At 33.1% G+C, this 24,387-nt stretch overlaps 1 protein-coding gene across 2 annotated transcripts in view; it reads left to right on the top strand.

The window, feature by feature from the left end:
* Positions 1 to 22,414, top strand: part of TBC1D32 (TBC1 domain family member 32) — a 209,355-nt gene extending 186,941 nt beyond the window's left edge. Inside the window, exons 32-34 of one of the 2 annotated variants that reach the window (XM_055310422.1) lie at positions 647 to 787; positions 8,777 to 8,965; positions 17,517 to 22,414. In XM_055310422.1, the coding sequence (XP_055166397.1) occupies positions 647 to 787; positions 8,777 to 8,965; positions 17,517 to 17,636 (450 nt within the window). In that variant the 3' untranslated portion in view covers positions 17,637 to 22,414. Of the gene's footprint in view, positions 1 to 646; positions 788 to 8,776; positions 8,966 to 17,516 lie in introns of those variants that run through there. The other variant, XR_008662516.1, reaches the window with a different exon arrangement.
* Positions 22,415 to 24,387: the final 1,973 nt, after the last annotated feature.

The following is a 24,387-nucleotide window of genomic DNA, read 5'->3' as shown; positions in this document are numbered from 1 at the left end:
ATGGACAAATAAATAAATGTAAATTTTAAAATATATAAATTATATATGTAATTTTTATAAAAATTATTATATAAATATAAATAAAATAGCTGATCTAAAAATGCATTATGCATTTTTTCCCAGTTTTAGCAATACATTTCTTACAGAGTTTCCAATTTCAGTTATTAGTAACTCAAGTTGAGATTTGGGTTATTTAACACTATCTTAGCAAAAGGGGACTATGCAAATATCCTGAAGAGTTGATGAACTCAAACTTTTTAATGTGATGTAATCATTGGCCAAAGCCAAGGATACCAAGCATATAGAAATACACTCAGTATTAAAATGTAAAAGCTTTATTACTTGTGTACTTGTACATTTATATTTTCATGCAACTGCTATCCCTTTCATTCCACAAGGCATTAAATTACAATATTAACTTTACTCCTTTGTCTTGGAAGGTATAAATATTACCTTGATATTTATTCTTTCTACAGTATTTAACATTCTGACTTTTTAACTTATGTAATTAGAATGTTTACAGTAACTTGTTAGGCCACCACATTAATTTTGAAGTAGCAGTTCACAGCTAAAGATTTAGGTAAGTTGGTTTGATTATTTAAATTAGTTGCATATTCATTAATTATCAGTTTCTCCTTTTTTGCAGAGGTATCTACCTACTGACACTATAGAATCTGGCATCCACCCGGTATATTTTTGCAGCACTCACTACATTGAAATGCTCCTGAAGGTGGAGGTGCCACTTGTGTTTTCAGCTTTTCACATGTCTGGTTTTGCACCATCCCAGGTAATCCATAGGAAGTAGTGTTTCTTCAGCTCCCAAATCTGTGTCTTTAAAGAAAATTAAATTCTCATCAAACATAGGAAATATAAGTTAATAAGATCATTTTGTAAGTATTCGTACCTTTGTGTTTAAATTTCTGAACTGAACTGAATTGTTTCCCCTAGGTCTGTTAAAATATATAGACTTCTTTATAGTAGACCCCTGGCATTCATATTTCAAATTCAACTTCAGCTATTCAAAGACATAGACATTCTGGAAGGCTGTGACATGCAGGCAGGCATTCTAATGGAAGTAATACCTACCTCATAAGGTTAATGTAAGGATTAAATGAAGTAACTAGGGTAAGAATTCTTAATGCTGAACATGTGTCTGGTATTTGAGATACTGTATCTTAACCTAACAAGAAAGCCTTGCTCTCTGTTTCTGCTCTTGGGATCTGGGAAGGAGTCATCATTTTTCTTTGGTAACATGCAGTGGTCACAGATAGCTCCCTCTTGTGCATGGGCAGTCCTTCATTGATGGAGGGGTGGATTATTTCTTCACTGTTATAAACACGCTAAAACTTAAAATTTTAGAGCCTAAACCTTTTTCTATTTTTGGAATTAAATTTTTAGGTCAGAGTTCCAGAAGGTGGAAATACTTAACCAAAAGATATGAATACTTTTAAGACTCTTGACACATATTATCAAATTGCTTTGATTTTACTCTTCTAACAGAAATGATACTTCTAAAAGTATCTGTTCTTCAGGTCTGAGTATTTGGATTTTTTTGAAACTAATAGCTAAATTAATAGAAAATTGCATTTTCTCTTTTTAAAATTTTGTGGGTTTTTACACATTAGCAAGGTTGGCTATAATTCCATAGTCTTGATAATAGTTGAATCTTAATTGCTCACTTGTTTTAATGTGTTTCTTATTGATTTGAATGTTCTTTAAAAGTAACCCCACTATCCAGATCTCTTAAATTCCTGTTATCTATTTGATTTACTATTGTAATTTATTGCTTATTTACTATTAGTGTTTATGTCTTTACTATTTTATTATTTATTCCATTTTTCTTATTACTTCCTTATGTCTTCATGCTTGGTAAGAATAAACCTATCATATATTTCCTAGCACCCTCCTAAAAAAAGCTAATTCAGCTATTTCTATTCATTGTGTTTTGTACCTTCTAAAGTGATTTTTCCCAGTTAGAATTGGGCATTTGGATTTAGATAAAATTTAAATTGCTAATATGTTCACTTTTCTCCAATAATTTATAGTTTATGCCCTTATAGTACTCATCCTTCCTCTCTAGGAATGTATTAAGTTTTTCCATTTATTTTCTTTGTATTATATTGTACTAAAGTTGCATAGTTTTTTTTTCTATATAGATGTAATGTATTTTTTATTATAGATATTCTAATTAGAGTAGCTTGAGATCTTTTTTTTTAAGATTTTATTTATTTATTCATGAGAGACCCGAAGAGAGGCAGAGACATAGAGGGAGACGCAGGCTCCCCACGGGAAACCTGATACAGGACTCGATCCCAGGACCCGGGGATCACAACCTGAGCCAAAGGCAGATGCTCAACCACTGAGTCACCCAGGTGTTCTGAGATCTCTTTTTCAATTTTATCTCCTTTGTGGTTACTGTTAATAATTAGTAAAGGCATCAAATTTTGATAATCATGAATTTGTACATTTTTTTCTAGATTTGTGTTTTTTTCCTACTTTTTAATGTGTGTTATTTTTAATTAAACTTTGTAATTTTTCCAGAATCATTCTAAATAGTGGCTTGCTTATTTAGGCTTGAACAATTATTAGGAAATCATCCAGTATTTCACCATTAAGAGAATTATTCCCTGTCATGCTATGAAAGAATCCTTCTACTTTATGTAAAATACTGAATTTTGATTCCTTTCTTTTAATCCAATAAGAATGGTCGATTTTGTCAAGTTCCTTTAGGGTTAAGATGATCTTGATCTTGGAGTTTATTTGACCTATTTATGTGACCATTGATAGATTTCTTCACTGTAAGCCATCCTTGCATTCCCTTGGATTTGTCCTCCTGGCAATCTTTTCCTCTTAACTAAACAATATAGTTTTTGGTAATGTGCCTTTAGACTTATTTTGAAGAGTCCTTATGTCACGTAATTACATTTACTTGCATCTGGTTGCTGTGCCTGTTGAGTTTTAAATTTCCTGAAGTTAATAAGTCTAAATATACAAGGAATTGCATGTAATGGAAAGGAATATTCTTTCTTCGCTAGTTGTGGCTCGCTCTTGTCATGTACCTAAAACACTTCTGGGGATTTTGATTCATAAAATGTTTAATTTTGGTTGGAAGTAGATACTTAAATGTTCACTTATAATAAGCTCAGTAACCTATTCTTTCTACTCTTCTAAAAATCCAAGCTAGGAAACAAAATGTTCCTGAGAACTCTTTTTGTTATTCTAGTCTTGAGTATTATAATGTTTATTGTCTAATGCCCCAATCATTTATTAGGTCCTAGTATATATCCTTTAATTTTAAAATGGACACCACAAACTGTGGGAAAAAAACTTGCAGTACCTCAGGCCTCACAGTATCATTTGATACCTCTTTATCATTTTGGTGTTTATCAATTTGAAATTGCATATATATAGCAGATTTATGTAATAAACCCCAGTACATTATTTCTAAGCAGTAATGTTTTGTTTTGTTTCTTAAATTATCTAATGGAAAAATGCCTTTTTAATGGCTCATGATGTGAGGTAATAATTTTGTGCCTTAAATATGTATCATTGTTTTGTTATTATTTGCCATTTTACTGCTAATTATAAAATATGAAACAACTTTTAAGTAACGAATAAGTATAGGTGCTTAAGTAATCGCTTTCGATACAGATTTTGTATTTCAAAGCTTATTCATTTTGATCTAATTAGGAGCAGTGCTTTTTGAAGTTGTGTATTTACAGACACTAAGGGATTGGTTGATTAATGAAGGATTTGTGAGCAGGTTGCTAAAAAAAATACACATATCTCTAGAGTGAAAATATATGTTTAACTAGAATTTAAAAAATTAAAATAGAAATATATGTTGATTAGAATTTAAGAGTAACTGGGAGTAGAAAATAGAAATTCAAATATATAGTCTTTTTAAATGAACAGAAAAATCACATATTCTAATTCACTTTGTAACCAATTTTATCCTTTGGTAAAGCACTTTCCTTATTGTACCTTATTTAACTTTCCTAGCTTAAGAAGTACCACATATCTTTAATGATTTATCTCTATAATTCCTTGGGGTTATTATTCTGCATATCATTATTGTACTATGTCAGCAAATGGGCTAACACAGATAATCCTCTTATAGAATATATTTTAGATACATCTTATGGTTTTTTTTTATCACTTAAAGGATCCTGGATATCACTCCAACACAATATACAAAGGTATTTTCTGCTTTTACAACTACATGGCATTCCACCAAGGATAAACCATAATTTTTTAACCAAGCCCCTCTTTACAGACACCTGCATTATTTATAGTCTTTTGATACTATGATCAGTGCTATAACAAACATTTAAGTATTTTCAAATTTTTTGTCAAATTATCTCCAGGATAAATTTCTATAAATGTGATTGCTGGCTTAAAGGGTATAAATGCATATATGATTTTGCTAGACACTGCCAGATTCCCTCTTATAAGTCCAAAACTGTACTGCATTTTCAGAACTAAGCAGCTGAGTTCTTATATTCATTGAAAAACTATTAGCAATGAAATGGTTTACAAAGAAAGTGAAACAAACGAATTATGTTTGTTTTTATAGTAAACCAATGTTCCTTAAACCTAATTACATTTTAAAACATTTAAATGGTTTTAGGCCTATAAAGAAAGAAAATCACTTGTATGATATACATCAAAATCTACTACAACCTTCCTAGGAAATGCTGCTTCAACTGTACTCAAGCTGCTAAAAGACATTAAGATACAACACTGAGACAAATATAATTATTTTATCTGAGGTAAATTACTCTCACTTGTGTCTAGATTTTTTAAATGATTGCTTACAGGGAAGGAATGAGCCAAAGAGTCAGGGAATATATTTTTCTTTTGTATTTTTACTTTGGAATCATTTAAATATTTTATATAATGAGACAAATACATGTAACCAAGAAAATAAACAAGTCCTGCCCCTAAGAATATAAAGTCAAACTGAATCAAATGAACCTAACAGTACACATTTGATAGTATAAACTCATGAGAATGACTTTAAAATACAGTAATTTGACTGTAAGTTTCAAGTGATATGTTGTCTAAAGACAAAAAGCAGCAAAAATCCTGTTTTAAGTAATCATATTGCTTGTGTTAATGCTAGTATTCTAAGATTTTTTTGTCTTGTGTGATAGATAAAAAAAATTGATGTAATTGGTAACCGATTTTCTGCATGTTTTAAAGCAAACACAGGTATAATTTATAGCAACTTATGATGTATTTTCTTTTAAAAGTTTAAAGAATGGGACCTTCAGGAGAAAAGGTACTGAAGATCCTTATCACAAGTTTTGAAACTGTGATGGGTCTGGTTCATGTACTGTTTTCCCTTATATATATATATATATATATATATATATATATTTGAAAATATTCATAATAAAAATGCTTTATGAATTTATCATTCTGCTTGGATCCATGCTATCTCCTTTATCCTTTTAGAATTCTAGATTGTTAGCTGATTTGGAAACCTTTTCATTCTATAAAGAGAAGTTATTTGCTTAAGGTTTAAATACTGTGACTCATTGCTCACTTTTCTAAGGGAATACGATTTTAGAATTCTATTATAGTTTAATAATTCTGAATCATCTGGCACACAGAATAGCTGATACAATTTCTGCCAAGTGCAGAGGGACATATATTTAAAAAGTGTACATCTCTCCTTTGAGTGTCAGCTCTTTGAGAGCAGGAACTAAATGTCTTTTGTTCACTTAAGAATTATGTTTGTATATTAGGTATTTGATAAATATTATATGAATAATAAACACCTGTACTTTGTTATCAAACAACATTTATATAGCACCTTATATACTTTCAAAGTGCTTTCAGTTATAATCTCATTTTCCCTTCCTAAATTTCTCATATGTAGACATTAGGCATTATTTCTGTTTAATAGAAGAAAAATAGGCAATGTACAGAAAACAATGCTTGAAGGTATATAAATTCCAGAAAACTGCTTATAGGGAAGCAGTTAATAGTTAACGTAATTAATTAATAACTAGGTATAATGAAGAACCAATTGCAGATTCTGGGGTGATTTTCTTAACCAATAAGGATAAGCATCTCCCTACATATATTTTACCTTCAGATATTTTGTTTGAACCACATAGAGTTGTGAGGTTTCAAGATCAAAATGAGTTGAAGATCAGCAGTTTCACACCATCCAATCTGTAGAACAATAACGCTGCTGAGAAAGAAGATGGACAAAAGCGGAGACCCCCTTCATCTCTCTATGTTGTACTCACCCCTAAAACTGACAGCTGAATGGGAACTGCTTTTTCTGGTTTCGGGGATCATTTGTACTAAAATCTATCCTTCGTTTCCTTCTCAATTCATCTGAGTCTCATTTTTATTAACATAGCATGGCCATAGATGCTTGGCATTAATAGCTATAGCAAAGAGTGGAGACAGAACCCTGGCAGCAGTGCATTAAGGGAATTAAAAGTATTACTGCCAAAGAACTACTGACTGCTTGTCTAGTAAAGAAAGAGTAGAACATATTTTCTCCCCAGTTCAGTAGAGCCATTTTATGTGGGCAGTGGAAGTTTGGTAATGAACTCTGCATGCCAAGCTACCCTTCAGGTCAGGACCTGGGAGAAGAATCCTATTAGTGCTAAGACGAAAGTTGGGACAAAAGGAAATTAAATATATTTTTCCTGTTGATAACATTGGACATTCATAGATAAAATTTAATACTGAGTTAACTCATAGACTCTATGACTAGACTTGGGAGCATGATAGTATTTATAAAGCAAAATCTTGTACCCAAGAATTGAATTATGGTAAAAAACCAGAAATATTAACCACCATTAATATTTGGTGACACTTAGTTGGCATTATCAATAATAGAAAATACAAGTGGAAAATGAGATGAAAAGATATGCCCATAGGAGCTGAAAGTAAAATGTGAATGGTTGACATAAGTAATAACATATGGGAAAACAAAAATTCATTAATAGCATCTGGTATGGGTTGAATTGTGTCACCCCACCCCCAAAATTTATATGTTGAACTCTTCACCACCACTACTCTCAGAATGACTGTATTTGGAGACAAACTCTTTCAAGGAGTAATTAAGTTAAAATGCGACATTAGGGTAAGGCCCTAATCCAATTTGTCTGCTGTCCTTAGAAGAAGAAATTTATGCAGAGATAGCCAGAGGAAGACCATGAGAAAGCATAGAAGACTGCCATCTACAAGGCAAAGAGAGAGGTCCCTGCCAATACCTTGATCTTGGATTTCTGCACTGTAAGGAGATGAATTTCTGTTATTTAAGTCACCTAGTCTGTGATACTTTATTGTGGCAGCTTAAGCAGACTAATACATCATGGTCAAGCCACTTAATGGTAGAATCAGCATCCCCCAAACTGAATCAGATCTAAAAAATAAGTTTTAGAAACTCTTCAATAATATATCTTGAAAAGGACAAAACGATAGAACTAAAAAAGGAAGATTTGTGTATGTTTTTTAGATCTGTAGCAAATGGAGATAAGCCATTATATCTGTTCCCATTCCCTGCTCTTTACCCTCCAAAAACAAAAGTATATGACGAGAAATGCAATAAAGGAAATATTTCCTCAGTGGTAATTTATAAATCATAAATGAAAAACTAGAATACTGGAAAATAATTATCTTAGTTTCCTAGGACTACAGTATCAAAATAGTATGAACTGGGTGGCTTAAAGCAACAGAAACTTACTAACTTACAGTTTTGGGGGATGGCAGCCCAGAATGAAAATGTTAGCAAGGCTGTGTTCCCTCTAAAGGCCCAAGGGAAAGAAAGAACTGTTCGATGACTCTCTCCTAGTTTCTGGTAGCCTTGGATGGTTTTTGGCTTGGAAATGTATCACTCCAGTGCTCTGTCTTCACATGACACTCCCCACATGGGCCTCTTCATCTTCCCTCTGTATATGTGTCTCTCTCTTCATATTGGAATATTCATATTGGAATAGGACTCACTCTAGTGATCTCATTTTATCTTGATTACCTCTGCAAAAACCCTGTTTCCAAATATTGTCACATTCACAGGTACTGTGGGTTAGGACTTGGACATACTTTTGAGGGACAAACACAACTCCACCCGTAACACTAATGTACCAACATGCTAGCAGTGTTAAAACTGTGCCATCGTCACTGTGGGTATTTTTTTTTAACTCTTCTATTTTTTGCTGCAATGGGCATGTATTCCTTTTATAGTCTGAACAATCTGAATGTTATTCAAAAAGTAAGATAAATGATTTTTGTAAAAATCTCACTTTTAAATTATTTTTGCACTAGCTCCCAGTTTTTATGTTATATAATCCTGTTTGGTTTAAATTATTTTCTGATTCAGCAAGAGTCCATTTGCATTAATGTAACATTTAGCAATCTGTCATCTGCATAATTATACATCTGTGATTATAGGTAGGGTAGAAGAAACTTCTCTCTGAATTAAAATGGTCTGTTAACATTTGTTATCTGTAGAGAGCACACTGATATTGGTGGTAAGAGGAGGACTATATGAATAAAGTAGGCATTTAGCAACAGGTATATGAGCAGTGTGAACACCATCAGTTACTTCTAGGTCCTGAGTCCCCAGGCTATGAGGGTTTTCTCACACATTAAGCAAATAGATGAAGCATCTCAATAGGCGGGATGTCATTCTGTCTGCATCAGACACCAACCTCTTCATTGGTTTTGTGTGAGCTAGTGGTTAGTGCCTTTTAAAAGTATGGTTTTACAAGCTTTCTAATGAACTGACTTTTTTTTTTTCTTCTAGATTTGCCTACTTTGGATAACACAGTGCTTTTGGAATTATTTAGATTGGATAGAAATCTGCCATTATATTGCTACTTGTGTTTTCCTTGGTCCTGACTATCAAGTGTACATCTGCATAGCTATTTTCAAACATCTGCAACAAGATATTCTGCAGCACACTCAGACTCAGAATCTGCAGGTTTTCCTGAAAGTAAGTAACTTTAGCGGGAAAATGATGGTCAAGAGTTCATAGCTAACTTTGATGGGAGGCTTGAGTCAGACACTTTTCTCAACAATCATCTAAAAAAAACCTTAAGAGGTGGTACTGTCATTCTCATTTTAGAGATGAGGGAACTGAGGCATCAACTTAAATTGTTCAAGATGGCACACTAGGGAGTGGTGGGACTGGAGCTGTGAAACAGCTAAGCTGTGTGCTAGCCAGTGTGCTCTCCCACAAGATGTATTGTCTGTCTGTCTATCTATATATATTCTTTATATCTTATCTGGTCACTGAAAGTTCAAGTTAATGTGTTAAGACAGAGTTTTAAAACATTTTTTAAAACATTTAATGTAATTTCCTGTACCTTCATATTCTAATTTTTTTAAACTTTCACCTATTTTTATAAAATGTTTCCATGAGGGATCCCTGGGTGGCGCAGCGGTTTGGCGCCTGCCTTTGGCCCAGGGCGCGATCCTGGAGACCCGGGATCGAATCCCACGTCAGGCTCCCGGTGCATGGAGACTACTTCTCCCTCTGCCTGTGTCTCTGCCTCTCTCTCTCTCTCTCTCTCTCTCTGTATGACTATCGTAAATAAATAAAAAATAAAAATAAAAAATAAAATGTTTCCATGAAAGATTATTCTATAATAGCATTCTTTTAAAAAAGTCACTATATTATAGAAGTTAATATTTTAAAACAAGATATAACTTATTTTCTCTCTCATAATAATGTGAGTTTTGAAGCTGTGGACTTTAGGAAATACAGTTATATAAATACATCCTTATGTACAATTCTTGATAGAAATCCAACTCTATTTAAGTTAAAATCTTTCCCTGCATTTGAAGTATGTTTCCCTCCACCTGCTCCCCTCACCATCCCACAGGAACACATAACGCATACATACACTAAAACCAGCATTTGTCCTTTGCTAGGATTTCTCTAGATCCACAAATAATTTCTACATTAATTAGTTTTATCATTCTCCTTTACCGCTAGATACTTGTCAGAGCTATTTTCCCTTTAATAATGATTTTCTATATAAATAAATGTCATTGATTATTCAAGATTGCGAAACTATCCAGCTGAATTCAAAAGATCTCTAACTTTATTGTTTCGTTTCATAAATACTGAATTCAAAAGATCTCTAACTTTTATGTATATCACTAGATTGTGATCTTAGGAAATTTTTATTTTTATTTTTTTTAAGAGAACAAGAAAGAGCATGAGTGGGTGGGGGCAAGGGGCAGAAGGAGAGAGAATGAGAGAGAGAGAGAATCTTAAGCAGGCTGCATGCCCAGCAGGGAGCTTGACACAGGACTCCATCTCAAGGCCCAAGATCATGACCTAAGCCAAAATCAAGAGTTGGGTGCTCGACTAACTGAGCCACCCAAGTGCCCCTTGGGAACATTTTTAATGAAGAAATATTCCAAGACAATGATTGTACATGTAAAAGGAAAACATAGGTAGAAAAAGAAAAAAATTATCTGCAAGAGTTAATCTGTAGAACAGAGGTGGTTAAACAAATGGGGATGATGTTGAGGACAAAATGTTGATTCCTTTTTAGTAAGGAACACTTTCACCACTACTGTGGTCAATTATAGGAATTTCAGAGTTTGAAACTTTCCCAAGCCCTTACACTAACCTGTCATTTTCTAATCTTGTATCCCACTTTAATTTCCCTTACAGTGTTTGTCACTAGCTGAAATTATTTCATATATATTTTTGCCAGTCTACCTCAGTATAATGTATATGTTCCACAAGAATAGTGATCTTGTCCATCTCATTTACTAATGTATTTTCAATGCCTTGAACACTAGGCATTGTTCAAGTGCCTAATACATATTTGTTGAAAGAGTAAACAATACAAATAAAGGGAAAGATGAACTTATTTTTATTCACATTTAATAACAAACATTATTGAATTCTTTAAATCTAATTATTGTTGGTGATCATTGCAGTTTCTTCTCTTTGTTGACTACTTCATGATAATGCTATCTGTTTGAAACTAAAGAATTTTCCAATGAGTGGGAAAAAGATTACTACTCAAGTCCTATTCAAATTACTAAAATTTTAATTGAATTGGTTTAAATCCAAACTAAGAACATGTTGGCAAAGAATTAATTTTAGCACTTGTCCTGGAACTGACCTTACTCCTGTTTGCATTCATCTGAGGGATTAAGAAAAATATCTTTCTGATATTGGACTTCATTTCATATTTTGTTTAATTTTCAGCAGGTAGGTCTCAAGTTCAGTGATCTCTTTTGGTGGACGGTTATTCTTCTTGTGAGATAAACTCCAGTGTGGTTTATTTAAATATGCATTTATATACCCCTTCAACTACTCTATTAAGCTCTCTTATGACCTGTTGTTTTCCATGTATATAAGCATATATAGACTCTTTTCCACTTATTCACATATTAAACAATAATGAAACTTTAATAAAGTGATTTTCATTTTTCCTTCCCTTGGAAGACAGCCTAAGTCAGAAATAGTTATATGATTTGAAAATTTCTCATTCAGCTATGGTTATAAGGATTAAACCTGGGGAATTATGTTTTATACTTTCTAACCCAGAAATCTCAGACTTATACAAAGGGTGAAAAAAACTTAATGATTTTCCATAAAACTATATACTACGGCTGTAATACTATTCCTATATAGTTATTTCCTGAGTATACATATTGAAATATGATTGCTTCTGAAGAGATAAAATAGATCAGAAAACTTTTACTTTTTAGTGTATTTGTTTTTATTTTTGAAGAATGGATCCATACTTCTTTCATAATAAAACTTTTTAAAAGGATATTGAATCATCAAACAAAAAAATAAATAAGCATATATTGTAAGTGTAGTCAAATAATCAGGCCCAGTTGAAGTTTCCAAAATATTGAAAAACCACAAACATGTTTTCAACTATTACCAGCTATCCTGAGAAACTTCGGGTAATGAGATGGCTCTAAAAGATCGAAAATATGCAGTTAAAATTTTCCTGGTTTAAGTTTCATTTATTGACAGAAAGTGACATGATATAAACATTGCCTTAGGAATAATAGTAATCAGTCTGAAGTATATGTAGTATAGAGATAATATTAACCTGTTTGTGTTTATTTGGGTTTAGGCTCAAATTAGGTGTTGGAGGTCTAGACTTGTTGCCCATGTTTCTGATAGCTCACTGAGCAATTCTTTGTGATCTGTGTCTTAAAAAGATTTGGAAAAAAAAAAAAAGATTTGGAACTTCTTAGACCATGTGGTAAATGAATATGAATAGTCTGGCTAAGCTTACTTAAAAAATATTCCCCCCACCAAAAAAAAAAAAAATTCCTCTTTTAACTAAACCACTGAATGATTAAATGAATGGATGGCATGGGCATAAAATGATTATCAGTAAGGTATTTTCTGAGTTTTTCACGGTTATCTTTGTAGATACAACAAGTATGTGGGTTTGCTAATAGAGCAGCCTTATTATATTTTACGTATAATAAGTGCATTATTCCCACACTGTGGTGATTGATAGATCAGTACTGAGCTAAGACAACTTTTGAAGGTACGCTGGAGGGCTTAGTAATTGGACTTAGGGTCCTGGATGTTTTTATCTTGACAGATGATGGTTCAAAAAAAATCTGTGGCCATCACATTTACCAGAAAGAAAAACATCATCCAGAAAAATAAATATAGGACTCTCAAATATACCAGTGAGCTTGAAAGTCAAAAGGTTTTCTTTTTAAGTGGAGTCTCTTTTTCTCTCTTTCTCTCTCTCTGTCTCACACTCACACACTCGTGCAAGCAAGCCAGTTTAGAAGGAGTTTAATAGTATTTTAGAAGAACCACTGTTTTAGCCAACTGGCTATACTGAGTATCTCTCTAGCATGATAATAGGCTGGCAGTGATCTTGGTTTTAGTTTGTGAATTCAATTGAATTCAACTTGGGGGAAACTTCACTGAAATGCCAGGCTAAGAAAAGATTGCCTTACAGTGAAAATCAGGCTGTGAAGGCTCAAAATACTTAATTAAAATGCTTCAACTAAATCCTGCACGTTATGGCAAAATCAATTTATAATTATGAAAAAATCAGATTAATTTCAATCCAATCAGTAAATTGTCAAGAGGACTGTTGTTGTTCCTGCAGCTGTTAGCAGAACATGTTGACAGGGTAAGGAATGGAGATCAGACTGAGAAACATGAATTGCTAAGTTTTCAAAAGACAAAAGTATACACAGTACAAAAGATAATTCACCGTCTGAGGGAATAGATGAAACACGTTCAGTTTTATGTTAACTGTGGTTGGCAAACTGGTGCTTTTCATTGTTCTTGTATCACTTGAGTTTGCCTGCATTCAAATTCTGGCTCTGTCACTCGGTAAACTTGGGCACATTGCTTGCTGAACCTCTCTGTGCCTCAGTTTTCTCATCTGTATAATTGGGTGTGAAATAATACCTATTACATGGAATTATTGAGGAATTAGATGGCATCTTTTTTTCTTCATTTATTTAAATTCAGTTAACCAACATACAGCACATTACCAGACTCAGATGTAAGAGTTCAGCAATTCATTAGCCACATATGACACCCAGTGCTCATCACATCATGTGTCCTCCTTAATGGGTTGCTGGAGGGGAGGTGGATGGGGGGATGGGATAGCTGGAGGATAGCTTTGTGTACAATACTTCTAGAACATTTTCTGGCACATAGAAAGTGCTTTAAAAAAAAGCAGTTATTTGAATATCTACATCTCTGTTGCATCCTTCTCTTGTTATTAACTAAAGAAAAAAACATGTGTAGAGAACATAAGAAAGGAAATAGGCCTTTCTCCTGAGTCCATAGCTATTTACTTTGCTCCCATTTATTCTTCTCCAGCGCCTTAGACATCATAGTATATCGTAGTAATACCTGGCACATAGTTCAGATCTAGGTCAGGATCATTTTTTTTTTTTTTTTTACATTGTATCTGATCAAGGCCTGTTCCCTCATTTACCCAGCCAGGATTGGATCATCTCTATAGTCATCACATACGCCCATATATCCATCCCTCAGCTGAGTTAAAACCTATTTATTTACTTATTTTTAATTTTTTAATTAATTAATTAATTAATTAATTTTTATTTTTTTAAAGATTTTATTTATTTATTCATGATAGTCACACAGAGAGAGAGAGAAAGGCAGAGACACAGGCAGAGGGCGAAGCAGGCTCCACGCAGGGAGCCCGACGTGGGATTCGATCCCGGGTCTCCAGGATCGCGCCCTGTGCCAAAGACAGGCGCTAAACCGCTGCGCCACCCAGGGATCCCTAATTTTTTAATTTAAATTCAATTTAGTTAACATAAAGTATATTATTAATTTCAGGGATAGAATTTAGTGTTTCATCAGTTGCATGTAACACCCAATGCTAATTACATCAAGTGCCCTCCTTAATGCCCATCATCCAGTTACCCCATGCCCCCACTCACCTCCCTTCCAGCGACCCTCAATTTGTTTCCTATAGTTAAGAGTCTTTTACGGTTTGCCTCCCTCTCTGTTTTCATTTTATTTTTCCTTCTCTTCCTCTTTATTCGTCTGTTTTGTTTCTTAAGTTCCACTATGAGTGAAATCACATGGTATTTGTCTTTCTCTGACTGACTGACTTTGCTTAGCATGATATCCTCTAGTTCCATCCACATCGTGGCAAATGGCAAGATTTCATTCTGTTGGATGGCTGAGGAATATTCCATTGTGTGTGTGTGTGTACCACATCTTTATCCATTTATCTGTCAGTAGATATTTGGCTCTTTCCATATTTTGGCCATTGTGGACATCGCTGGTATAAACATTGGAGTGTGTGTTCCCTTTCAAGTCATTATGTTTGTATCCTTTTTATAAATACGTAGTAGTCCAATTGGTGGGTCATAGAGTAGTTATATTTTTAACTTTTTGGGGATCCTCCATACTGTTTTCCAGAGTAGCTGCACCAGTTTTCATTCTCACCAATAGTGCAGGAGGGTTCCCCTTTCTCCACATCCTCACCAACATCCATCGTTTTCTGAGTTATTAATTTTGGCCATTCTGACTGGTGTGAGGTGGTATGAGTTAAATTCTTTTAAGAATCACATACTCTGGGGCGCCTGGGTGGCTCAGTGGTTGAGCATTTGGGTGCTCAGGACATGACCCCCAGGATCTCAGGATCGAGTCCCACATCAGGCTCCCCATGAGGAACTTGCTTCTCCCTCTGCTGTGTCTCTGCTTCTCTATCTCTGTCATAATAAATAAAATCTTAAAAAAAAAAGAATCACATACTCTTCCCTAAATATTTATGAAACTCATATTCTATCCAGAACCACACACACACTATGTAAAGGCCCCTGATCCTGAGGATCATTAGTGTGCCTATTAAAACTGACATATCTAGACTCCTCCCTAGACCTACCAAAACAATTTTCATGACAGGCCTGAATTGGCAGATTTTAGTATAAAATCTCAAATAGCTTGAAACTTTTAGAACATGTAAAAAATGTTACCTTTCAAACTGGAATCCAGAATGCCAACTCCGGAGATTCAAAAGTTTTGGGGCTATGCTAATTATTAGAGCTCTTGTTTAAATGGTGTCATCTCCTATTGTGATTCAGTCAATGAACAATAAGCGTTCTTTTAAAATAATGAATATGCACTAAAACAGTTTTTCTGGCATTGGATTTTTATTTGGTTAGAATAACATATTACTATAATTTCTCTGCAACTGAGATATAGTTTTATTTTTTATTATTTTAAAAAATATTTATTTATTTATTCATGAGAGACACACACAGAAAGAGAGAGAGGTGGAGACATAGGAAGAGGGAGAAGCAGGCTTTTCACAGGAGTCCAATGTGGGACTCCATCCTGGATCCCAGGATCACAACTGGAGCTGAAGGCAGCCGCCCAACCGCTGAGCTACCCAGGCGTCCCTGAGATAGAGTTTTAATGAGGAGTTGATCAGTGCCAAATCACACATAATTTGAATGAAGAGAATGGATAAATTCATAAATAGTTCCATGACTACAGCAGTAACTGTTTAAAGTGAATTTTTGAACAGTAAGAATGGTCTTACTTCAATCCTATTTTTTTCCAAAAGCAAAGTGAAATAATCAAGAATCTATAATGAGAATGAATGAGTTAAGAAATAAAAGAATAAATAGCATTATAGTTATTTTTAAAATTAAGAGTAGAGTTTACATTTTTATGTTGGAAGGTATCAGCTCTAGCCTTAATGGTGTAATGTTATGCATACAACTTAACATCATTTAGTTCTTCTAGCTATGACATCAGATTTATAGATCAGAAATATTTTAATGTACTAACTATTACTCCAAGTTACCCATATTTTAGGTGATACATGGCAAAATAAATATAAGTTCTCCCAAGTTATTTGCAAGCTGTGGACTATTACTTATATGTGAACAGTGACATCCAAGGGAGGCCTTTATAAACATTCATCTTACTGAGAATTGCATAGTGTGATATTTTTCCTAGTTGTATGCATTCATGTGTCTCAACTCTAAACTGATTGTCCCTAACACAGTATCTGGTATAGGATAATTTATTTTTATTATTTTGAATTGCTTTTGGTTTTTGTTAGTAACTTTAACCTTTAAACTGTAATCTCTAGAAAGGCATGAATTGTCCAATTTTTAAATAACCTCCCAAACTCTGAACATAATACTACATTGGATCAGTTCTGATTTTTCTTCAGAATTTTTGTTTTACTTTGAAGGGTATGTACTGCATAGCTAGCATTTGGAAATGCTAAAAAAAATTAGCCGCATAATTTCCTTAAAGTCTCCAAGATTCTAAGTGAGTATTCCTACTGTTCTAATGTATTCTTGAGTGCCTCATTTGGGACACTAACCATTAAATTCAGAATTAGCACAGATATGCATTGTACCAACATTATGAGTTACAGACTATTGAAGGTTTTATGAACCTTCATTGCTGTAAAACAAATATTTCTTGCAACATTATAGGATCCTTTGATAAACTTTAGGGTCTTTACTAATTAAAAATATGACCCACCATTCTGTAGTTGAAACTTTATCCAAAATATTAGGAAGATTTCATTTTCTAAGAGTTTGTCTTTTTTTTAAGTTTATTAGAATTTTTTTAAAGATTTATTTATCTATTCATGAGAGAGAGAGAGAGAGAGAGAGAGAGAGAGAGAGAGAGAGGCAGAGACACAGGCAGAGGCAGAAGCAGGCTCCATGCAGGGAGCCCGACATGGGACTCGATCCCAGGTCTCCAGGATCACGTCCTGGGCTGAAGGCGGCGCTAAACCGCTGAGCCACCTGGGCTGCCCCTAAGAGTTTGTCTTATTTTTTGTTAGCTGTAAAGCAAATTTGGTTTTAAAAGCAGACAACCTTGTTTCAGGGACATGGTTTCACATACATACACAGCCTACTAGATAAAAAGCAATTACACATTTAGTAGCAATGTAAAACCCCACCTATAACTGTAAAAAAAGTCAACTATTTAAAATTCATTAACTTAGAATTGTGTTTCTTTACTCAAGTGAATTAACTGCTCTTGTATTTTTTGACAGGAAGAAGCACTACATGGTTTTCGAGTGAGTGATTACTTTGAATACATGGAGATTTTGGAACAAAACTACAGACCAGTGGTTCTGAGAGACATGCGGAACATTAGGGTGCAGAACACATAAAGGGTGGAGCATGGTTTAACGTCATGTTTCATTTGTTTGTAAAGGAAACAGAGGGACTTGATTGTTTTCTGTGTCTATAACAACATATGCTTTGTGAATACACATATTGTGAATCAATACTGAGACTTTTCCAATATAATAATATATTCAACTAGGTATTATCTCAATTTGTGACATGAAGTAAATTAATTTTTGTTAAGTTCATTGTTTTGTGAGGTTGTTTTAGAATCAAATCTAATTTACTTACAGTTCTTTACATTTAAAAGGTAGTCCCAATCAACACCTCTTTCTTCACCAGAAGATTAAAATATTTTTTTTTCAATGAGTTTTGAAACAAGCATCAATACTGTAAATAATTGTTTGACTAGCCAGGCAGAAAGAGTCCATAGAAACATGGAAGACATTTGTTTTCTTCATGTTTTATCTACACATATAAAGGAAAATAGACAAAACCACAACTACTTATTTTACATGCAGAGGAAATAAGTGATATTTATCACGACAAATGCTAAAAAAAACTATTGTTCTCAGACATAATTGTTTTTAGGAAGTGCTTTTGATACCTGTATCAACTTATAATTTTTCATGGGAAATGTAGGCTCTACATGGTTCATTTAAAAGATAGATTATTTATTTCACACTAATAAGCATTTGACTTTCATTTATTGTGCATTTTTCTTAGTGATAAATTTTATTTGTAGTTAACTTAAAAAATGTTAAGGAGAATAATTTCTAAATTATTTTAAACGACTAACACGATGTTTTATTTAAATAGAAAGCTTTGCTCCAATGACAGAAATACAATATGCTTAAGTCTATTTTCTTTTAACTGTCACGGTTAATACATGAAAAATAATACATAAAAGAATTTTTCAGTTAGCAATTTTAACAAATTTTTTTGAATTCTAGGTAGTAGTCATTTTGTATGTATTACTTATATTTAAATATAAATCAACCATTAAAACCATTCTTAAACCTTTTTTTTTTTTTTTAAACGAAAAATAGCTCATCCACAAACTCCTTTTTCCTTTCAGTATCATGAAACAACTGGCACCATACAGTTTTCAGTTTTCGGATATTTAGGCATTCCAAAATTAGGTTTGATGCTGTAAATGCTAACAGCAGCTGCTCAGTAATGGTATTCTTAAAGGGCATTGGAAAAGTTAAGAAAAGAAAATTGAGCAATTTGACATATTGCTCCCTTTAGCTCTGGTTAAGAGTTAAGTAAGAGAGTCCTGCATTACTCAAAATACCAAGCTTTGTCTACTTTCAAACTTAATTTTGGAAAGCTGTAATACATATTTATGGTTTCATTTCTTCACTTACTGTTATTGATACTAAGAAATTGCAGGTTTATTTCCTTTTTAAAAGCTCTTACATGGTAATTGGAAATACAAATGGAGAAGGAACTATAACTTAGTTTTATAATATTCATTGGTATTTTGATTGGAAACTGAAGTAAGATATAGGTAGTAACAGTTATGTTTTGGAAAAGTGAATTCAGCTGGAACCAGAAGGCAGTTTGTTTTCATTGTTAAATAAATGTCTTACGAACAATGTCCTGGCAATTTGGTGAAATAAAATGTAAAATATGGTAGTTTATGTAGCTACCATTGTAAATAATTTTTGTACCTATTATTTTAAGAAAATTCTTTAGAATAGGAATCAATACAACCTTGCCTAGCCTTTTTTTTTTTTAATTATTTAAAATAGAAGTCCTTAGGACAGAGTTTATTTCTAATTTGTGAACAGGTACCTCATACATTTTATAAGATTCATTATAAGAAACTATTTTATGATAATAATGTAAACAAATTTGTGAAAATGTTTAATTGCTTATATATGAATCTATCAATACCTGTTTTCAAAATATCATCTCTGTTTTATGCCTCCTTATGATGCATAGGCACCTAAGGAATATGTGAAGGTAAAGTAAAACTCAGAAATTAATCTAACCTTAACAGAATTCTACCCAAATTTATGATTATCAAATTATGTCATGCTCTAGTTTGATTTTCCAATTCTAAGATGTTAAAGAAATTTCTTTGGTTATTCATTAAACAGACTTGTTTTCAGGATTGCACATATAATGAAATTTTTAATATTCAGGATATGATAAATGAAATAACAGCACTGCCACTCAGGGAGTCCACAGTCCTTATGGAGAGATGAATAATTTTAAACTGTGAAAATGCAGTTTTAAAGATGACAAGAGTTGGTCTCTGGATTCGGTGCCTTTGATAAAAACAGTTTTGATGGAGTAGTGGTTTATTTGGAGCAGGGCTAATTGATGCTGAGAGGAAAGACTGGAGAGTAGTCCTCCTAGGAGCACTGCTGAACAGGGAAAGAAGGTGGTAGCTAGAGAAGGCCTGGGGTCAAAAGACTTTTTGAAGATGGAAAATGGAAGCATGTTTATATGTGAATAGAAATGATGCAGTAGAGAAAGAAAAACATGCTGAAGAGTGAATGTCATGAGACTCCCTATTGGAAGAATGAAAACTGTTAATAACCATTTTGGAAGTTTGGGTGTTTTTGTTTTTTGTTTCAAATTAAATTAAACACACAGTTCACTACATGATTCAGCAATACTCCTTCTAGCCATTTCCTCCAAAAAAATAAAAAATATGTCCATATAAAGGCATGCATGAATAATACAGTTTTACTCATCATAGTCCCATCTATGGAAACAACTCAAACCTCAACTGGTGAATGGATAAACAAATGTAGTTCATTCCATAAAATGGAATACAGCTCAGCATTAAAAAGTGCACACAAGGGATGCCTGGGTGGCTCAGTGGTTGAGCATCTGAGTTGGCTCTGGGTGTGGTCTCAGAGTCCTGGGATTGAGTCCCACATTGGGCTCCCTGTATAGAGCCTGCTTCTCCTCCCTTTTCCTGTGTCTCTGCCTCTGTCTCTCTGTGTCTCATGAATAAACAAATAAAGTCTTTTTTTAAAAAAAAAGTGCACACAAAAGGATACATATTATAGGGTTCTATTTATAAGAAGCTCTAGAAAAGGCATATCTATAGTGACAGAATGTTAGTGGTCCAGGGCTTAGGGCTGCGGGTGATTGTGAAGAAAGGGAATTTTCTACATAGAGGCAGAGGGGACATCTATATCAAAGTTGTAGTGATGGCTACATGACTGTATTTTTTTAAAGTACTTGAAATGTATGCTTAAAATGGGTGGATTTTAGTTTACATTTCACCTCAATAAGCTGATTACCAAAAGATAAATCCTGCAAAGAGAAATTGACAAACCCATTATAATGGAAGAGTTTCAGCATTAGCAGTTATGTTAGCTGTAGGTTACTTGTGGATGCCTTAAACAAGTTGAGGGTGATCTTTTCTATTCATATTTTGGTGAGAGTTTTAGGAATAGAATTTCTATTGGAAAATGATTTTATGTGAAAGTAATCTTTGCATGAGTTTCCCCTGTTTTTCATCTTATTGATATGGTAACTTCCCAACATTTCCTAATGCTAAACCACCCTTGCATTCCTAAGATTAACTTGCCTTGGTCATAATGTTTTATCAGTTTTACATACTGTTAGATTTGATATATGTTAGGAATTTTAATGTCTATGTTCATAAGGGATATTGATCTGTAGTTTTATTTTTCTGATTTTGATATCATGGTAATGCTGGCTTCGTAAAATGAGAAGTGTTCATCTGTTTTCTAGAAGTTTGTATATAAATGGTGTTATATTTTTTCCTTCAGTGTTTGGTAGAATTACCCAGTGAAGCTTGGAATTTTCTTTGTGATAAGATTTTTGCGAAAAAATTAAATTTCTCTAATAGGTATCTACATGGCTATTCAAGATCTCTATTCTTAAGTGAGCTTTGGTAATCTCTTTTAAGGAATTTCTCCATTTTATCAAATGTCGAATTTATGGCCATTGAGTTGTTCATACATTACTTTGTTACATTTTTAATATGGGTAGAATTTGACATCACTGCTCTCATTTTTGGTATTGTATCATTTGTATCTTTTTTTTTTTTCCATTGATCTGTCTGGCTAGAAGTTCATGAATGTTCTTAACTAGCTTTTAACAATTTCTCTTTTTCTGTTTTCTCTTCCACTGATTTCCATTCAGAACTTTATTATTTCCTTCCACTTACTTTCAGTTTCACTTACTCTTGTTTTTCTATTTCTTAAAGTCATTTAGTTAAGATCTTTCTTTTTGAGTATGGGTATTTAATGCTATGAAATTCCCAATAAATACTGCCTTAGCTGCATCCACAAATTTTGATATATTGTTTATAAATTTTATGTAGTTGTAAATATATTTTACCTTTTGATATATGGGTTATTTAGAGATGTGTAATTTAGTTTCCAAATATTTTGAGATTTTTTGAGATCTAGTTTAATTTCATTGTGGCTAGAACATTCTTTATGTTAATCCTTTTAAATTGATTAAAACTGGTTTTATGTCCCAGATAATCTACCCATAAATGCTTTTCATGTAACTTAAAAGGAATATATATTTTTCTGCTTTTGTGTGGAGTAGTCTCTGAGTCTCAATTAGACTAAATTGTTTGGTATTGTTTGTCTTCTGTATCTTTATTGACCTTTCTGGCTATTTGTTTTAGTTATTGTGAGAGTAATGCTGAAATTAACTGCGATTGTGGATTTGTCTGTTTCTCTATTCAGTTCAATCAGTTTTTCCTTCATGCATTTTGAAGCTCAATTATTAGGTATATAAATTTTATGATTGTTATATACTTTGATGAATTAAGTGCTTTATCTTTATGAAATAAACTGTTTATCCCTAGTAATAGGTTTTCTTTTGAAGTCTACATTCAATATTTAATAGTCTTTGGAACTTGATATAGCTATTCCAAGGTTTTGTTTTTTTGCTTAGGATTTACATGATCTTTTTCCATTATTTTACTTTTACCCTTTTGTATTTTTATATTTAAAGTGATTTTATTGTAGGGAGCATAAAATTGGGTCTGGGTCCACCCCTCCCCCAATCAGGCAAATCATGCCTTCTAATTAGGATGTTTAGGCCACTTACATTCCATGTAATTATTGATGTGTTTGGGTTTATATTTTATGTTTGCATTTATCATCTTGTTTTCTATTATTTCAACTGTTTTTATTCCCATTTTAAATTTTGCCTTCCTTTGTATTGTTTCATTTGATTCCATATTATGCCCTTCATTGGTTTATTATATGGATTTCTTTCTTTATATTGTAGCGCAACTTGCAGGTTTATGGGACACATCTTTATCCACAGTCCACCTTCAAATAATATTATACCATTTTGTCTTTAGTATAAGAACTTTACAACCAATAAACTCCCAAACCTTACTGGATCACTCTAATCCAAAGCATTCTCTCATTTCTCTTAAAATATAAAAGGTTTCTTAACCATCCTCTTATAAATAATTATATAGTCTTATGCTATTTCTTATGTTATTATTTTGAATTTTTTCACTCTCATTATTTAATGCCAGCATTATTATTCAACAAATGTATCAGTAGTAGATATTTTTCTTTGGGAATGTCATCTCCTCAAAATTAAGTATATATTTCAAAAGGACAGAGGCAAAGGTTAATTCCCATTTCCCAGAAATTCTAGCCTAGTGCTACACACACAGCAGAATATCAGATTATTTTCTGAATGCAATATCAAAGTTTTTTTGAATTACAGTAATACAGAAGGAACATAGTTTGCTGCCTTAGACCACAGTTTATTCTCCACTCCTTTTACAGGTAAAGCAGGGAGGAAAAAACCTAGGTCCTTGGTACAAATATGCCTCTTTTCTGCTTATTTGCTGTGGGATGTATTTTCAATAAAAATAACAGCCTACTAAATTCTGTTTAGCAACAGTTATAACTAAAATGTATGTAAGTTTTCCTTCTTTTTGTGTGTATGTGTGCATGTGTGTGTGGATCATTGCCTATGGGTATTATTTCGGCTATAACATGTACCTGATAGGCTTTTGTGACCTAGCTGAGGAATCTAACCATTATTTTGAAATACCTTTTGAAATACATCATGTATGCTTATCTTTTATTTATAAAAATTGACAGATAAATATAGTATTTGAATCTGTATAATCTCTCTTCCTAGAAATCATCAGGTGGACAATCATATGTCCTAAATGATATAGTTATGAAGGCAAAACGCTTGAACATCTCCTGTGTCAAGATCTCTCCTAGTACAATGATGCTGAATATTTCTAAATTTGTTCTTCCTAAACTTGTCCTTACTATTCCTTTATTATAGATGATGGTTTAGACATAGGCCAACAAACTCCTTTATTTACAGCCTCCTTCTGTAAATAAAGTTTTACTGGAACATTGCTTATTTATGTACTGTTTGTTGCCTTTTTACAATGACAGAGTTGGATAGTTGTGACAGCATGTGTTTTCCGCAAAACCTAAAATATTTATTTTCTAACCCTTTACAGGAAATTTTTGCCAGCTCTAATTTAGAGTACGAATTACATGGTAAACCCAAATTCATTTTGGGATAAACTTTTTAGAGATACAGAAGATGCTAGAGGACATCTAATCCAAAACCTTTATTTCACCAGTGAAGTAAAGAGTCAGAAAGTGAAGAGGGGGTCCCAAGATTATAGAAAAGAAATATAATGCAATAGTTAAAATTGACAGCTGAGGAAGCAGACTGCCTGAATTTAGATCCTGGCTCTGTCTCAAGTTATTTAACTCCTATGTACCTCAGTTTACTTGTTGGTAAAATGAGCATAATAGTAGTGCCTACCTCATACAATTCTGA

The sequence above is a fragment of the Nyctereutes procyonoides genome, unplaced genomic scaffold, assembly GCF_905146905.1.
Source record: "Nyctereutes procyonoides isolate TBG_1078 unplaced genomic scaffold, NYPRO_anot_genome, whole genome shotgun sequence".
Lineage (NCBI taxonomy): Eukaryota > Metazoa > Chordata > Mammalia > Carnivora > Canidae > Nyctereutes > Nyctereutes procyonoides.
This window is presented reverse-complemented; position numbering and strand designations above follow the sequence as displayed.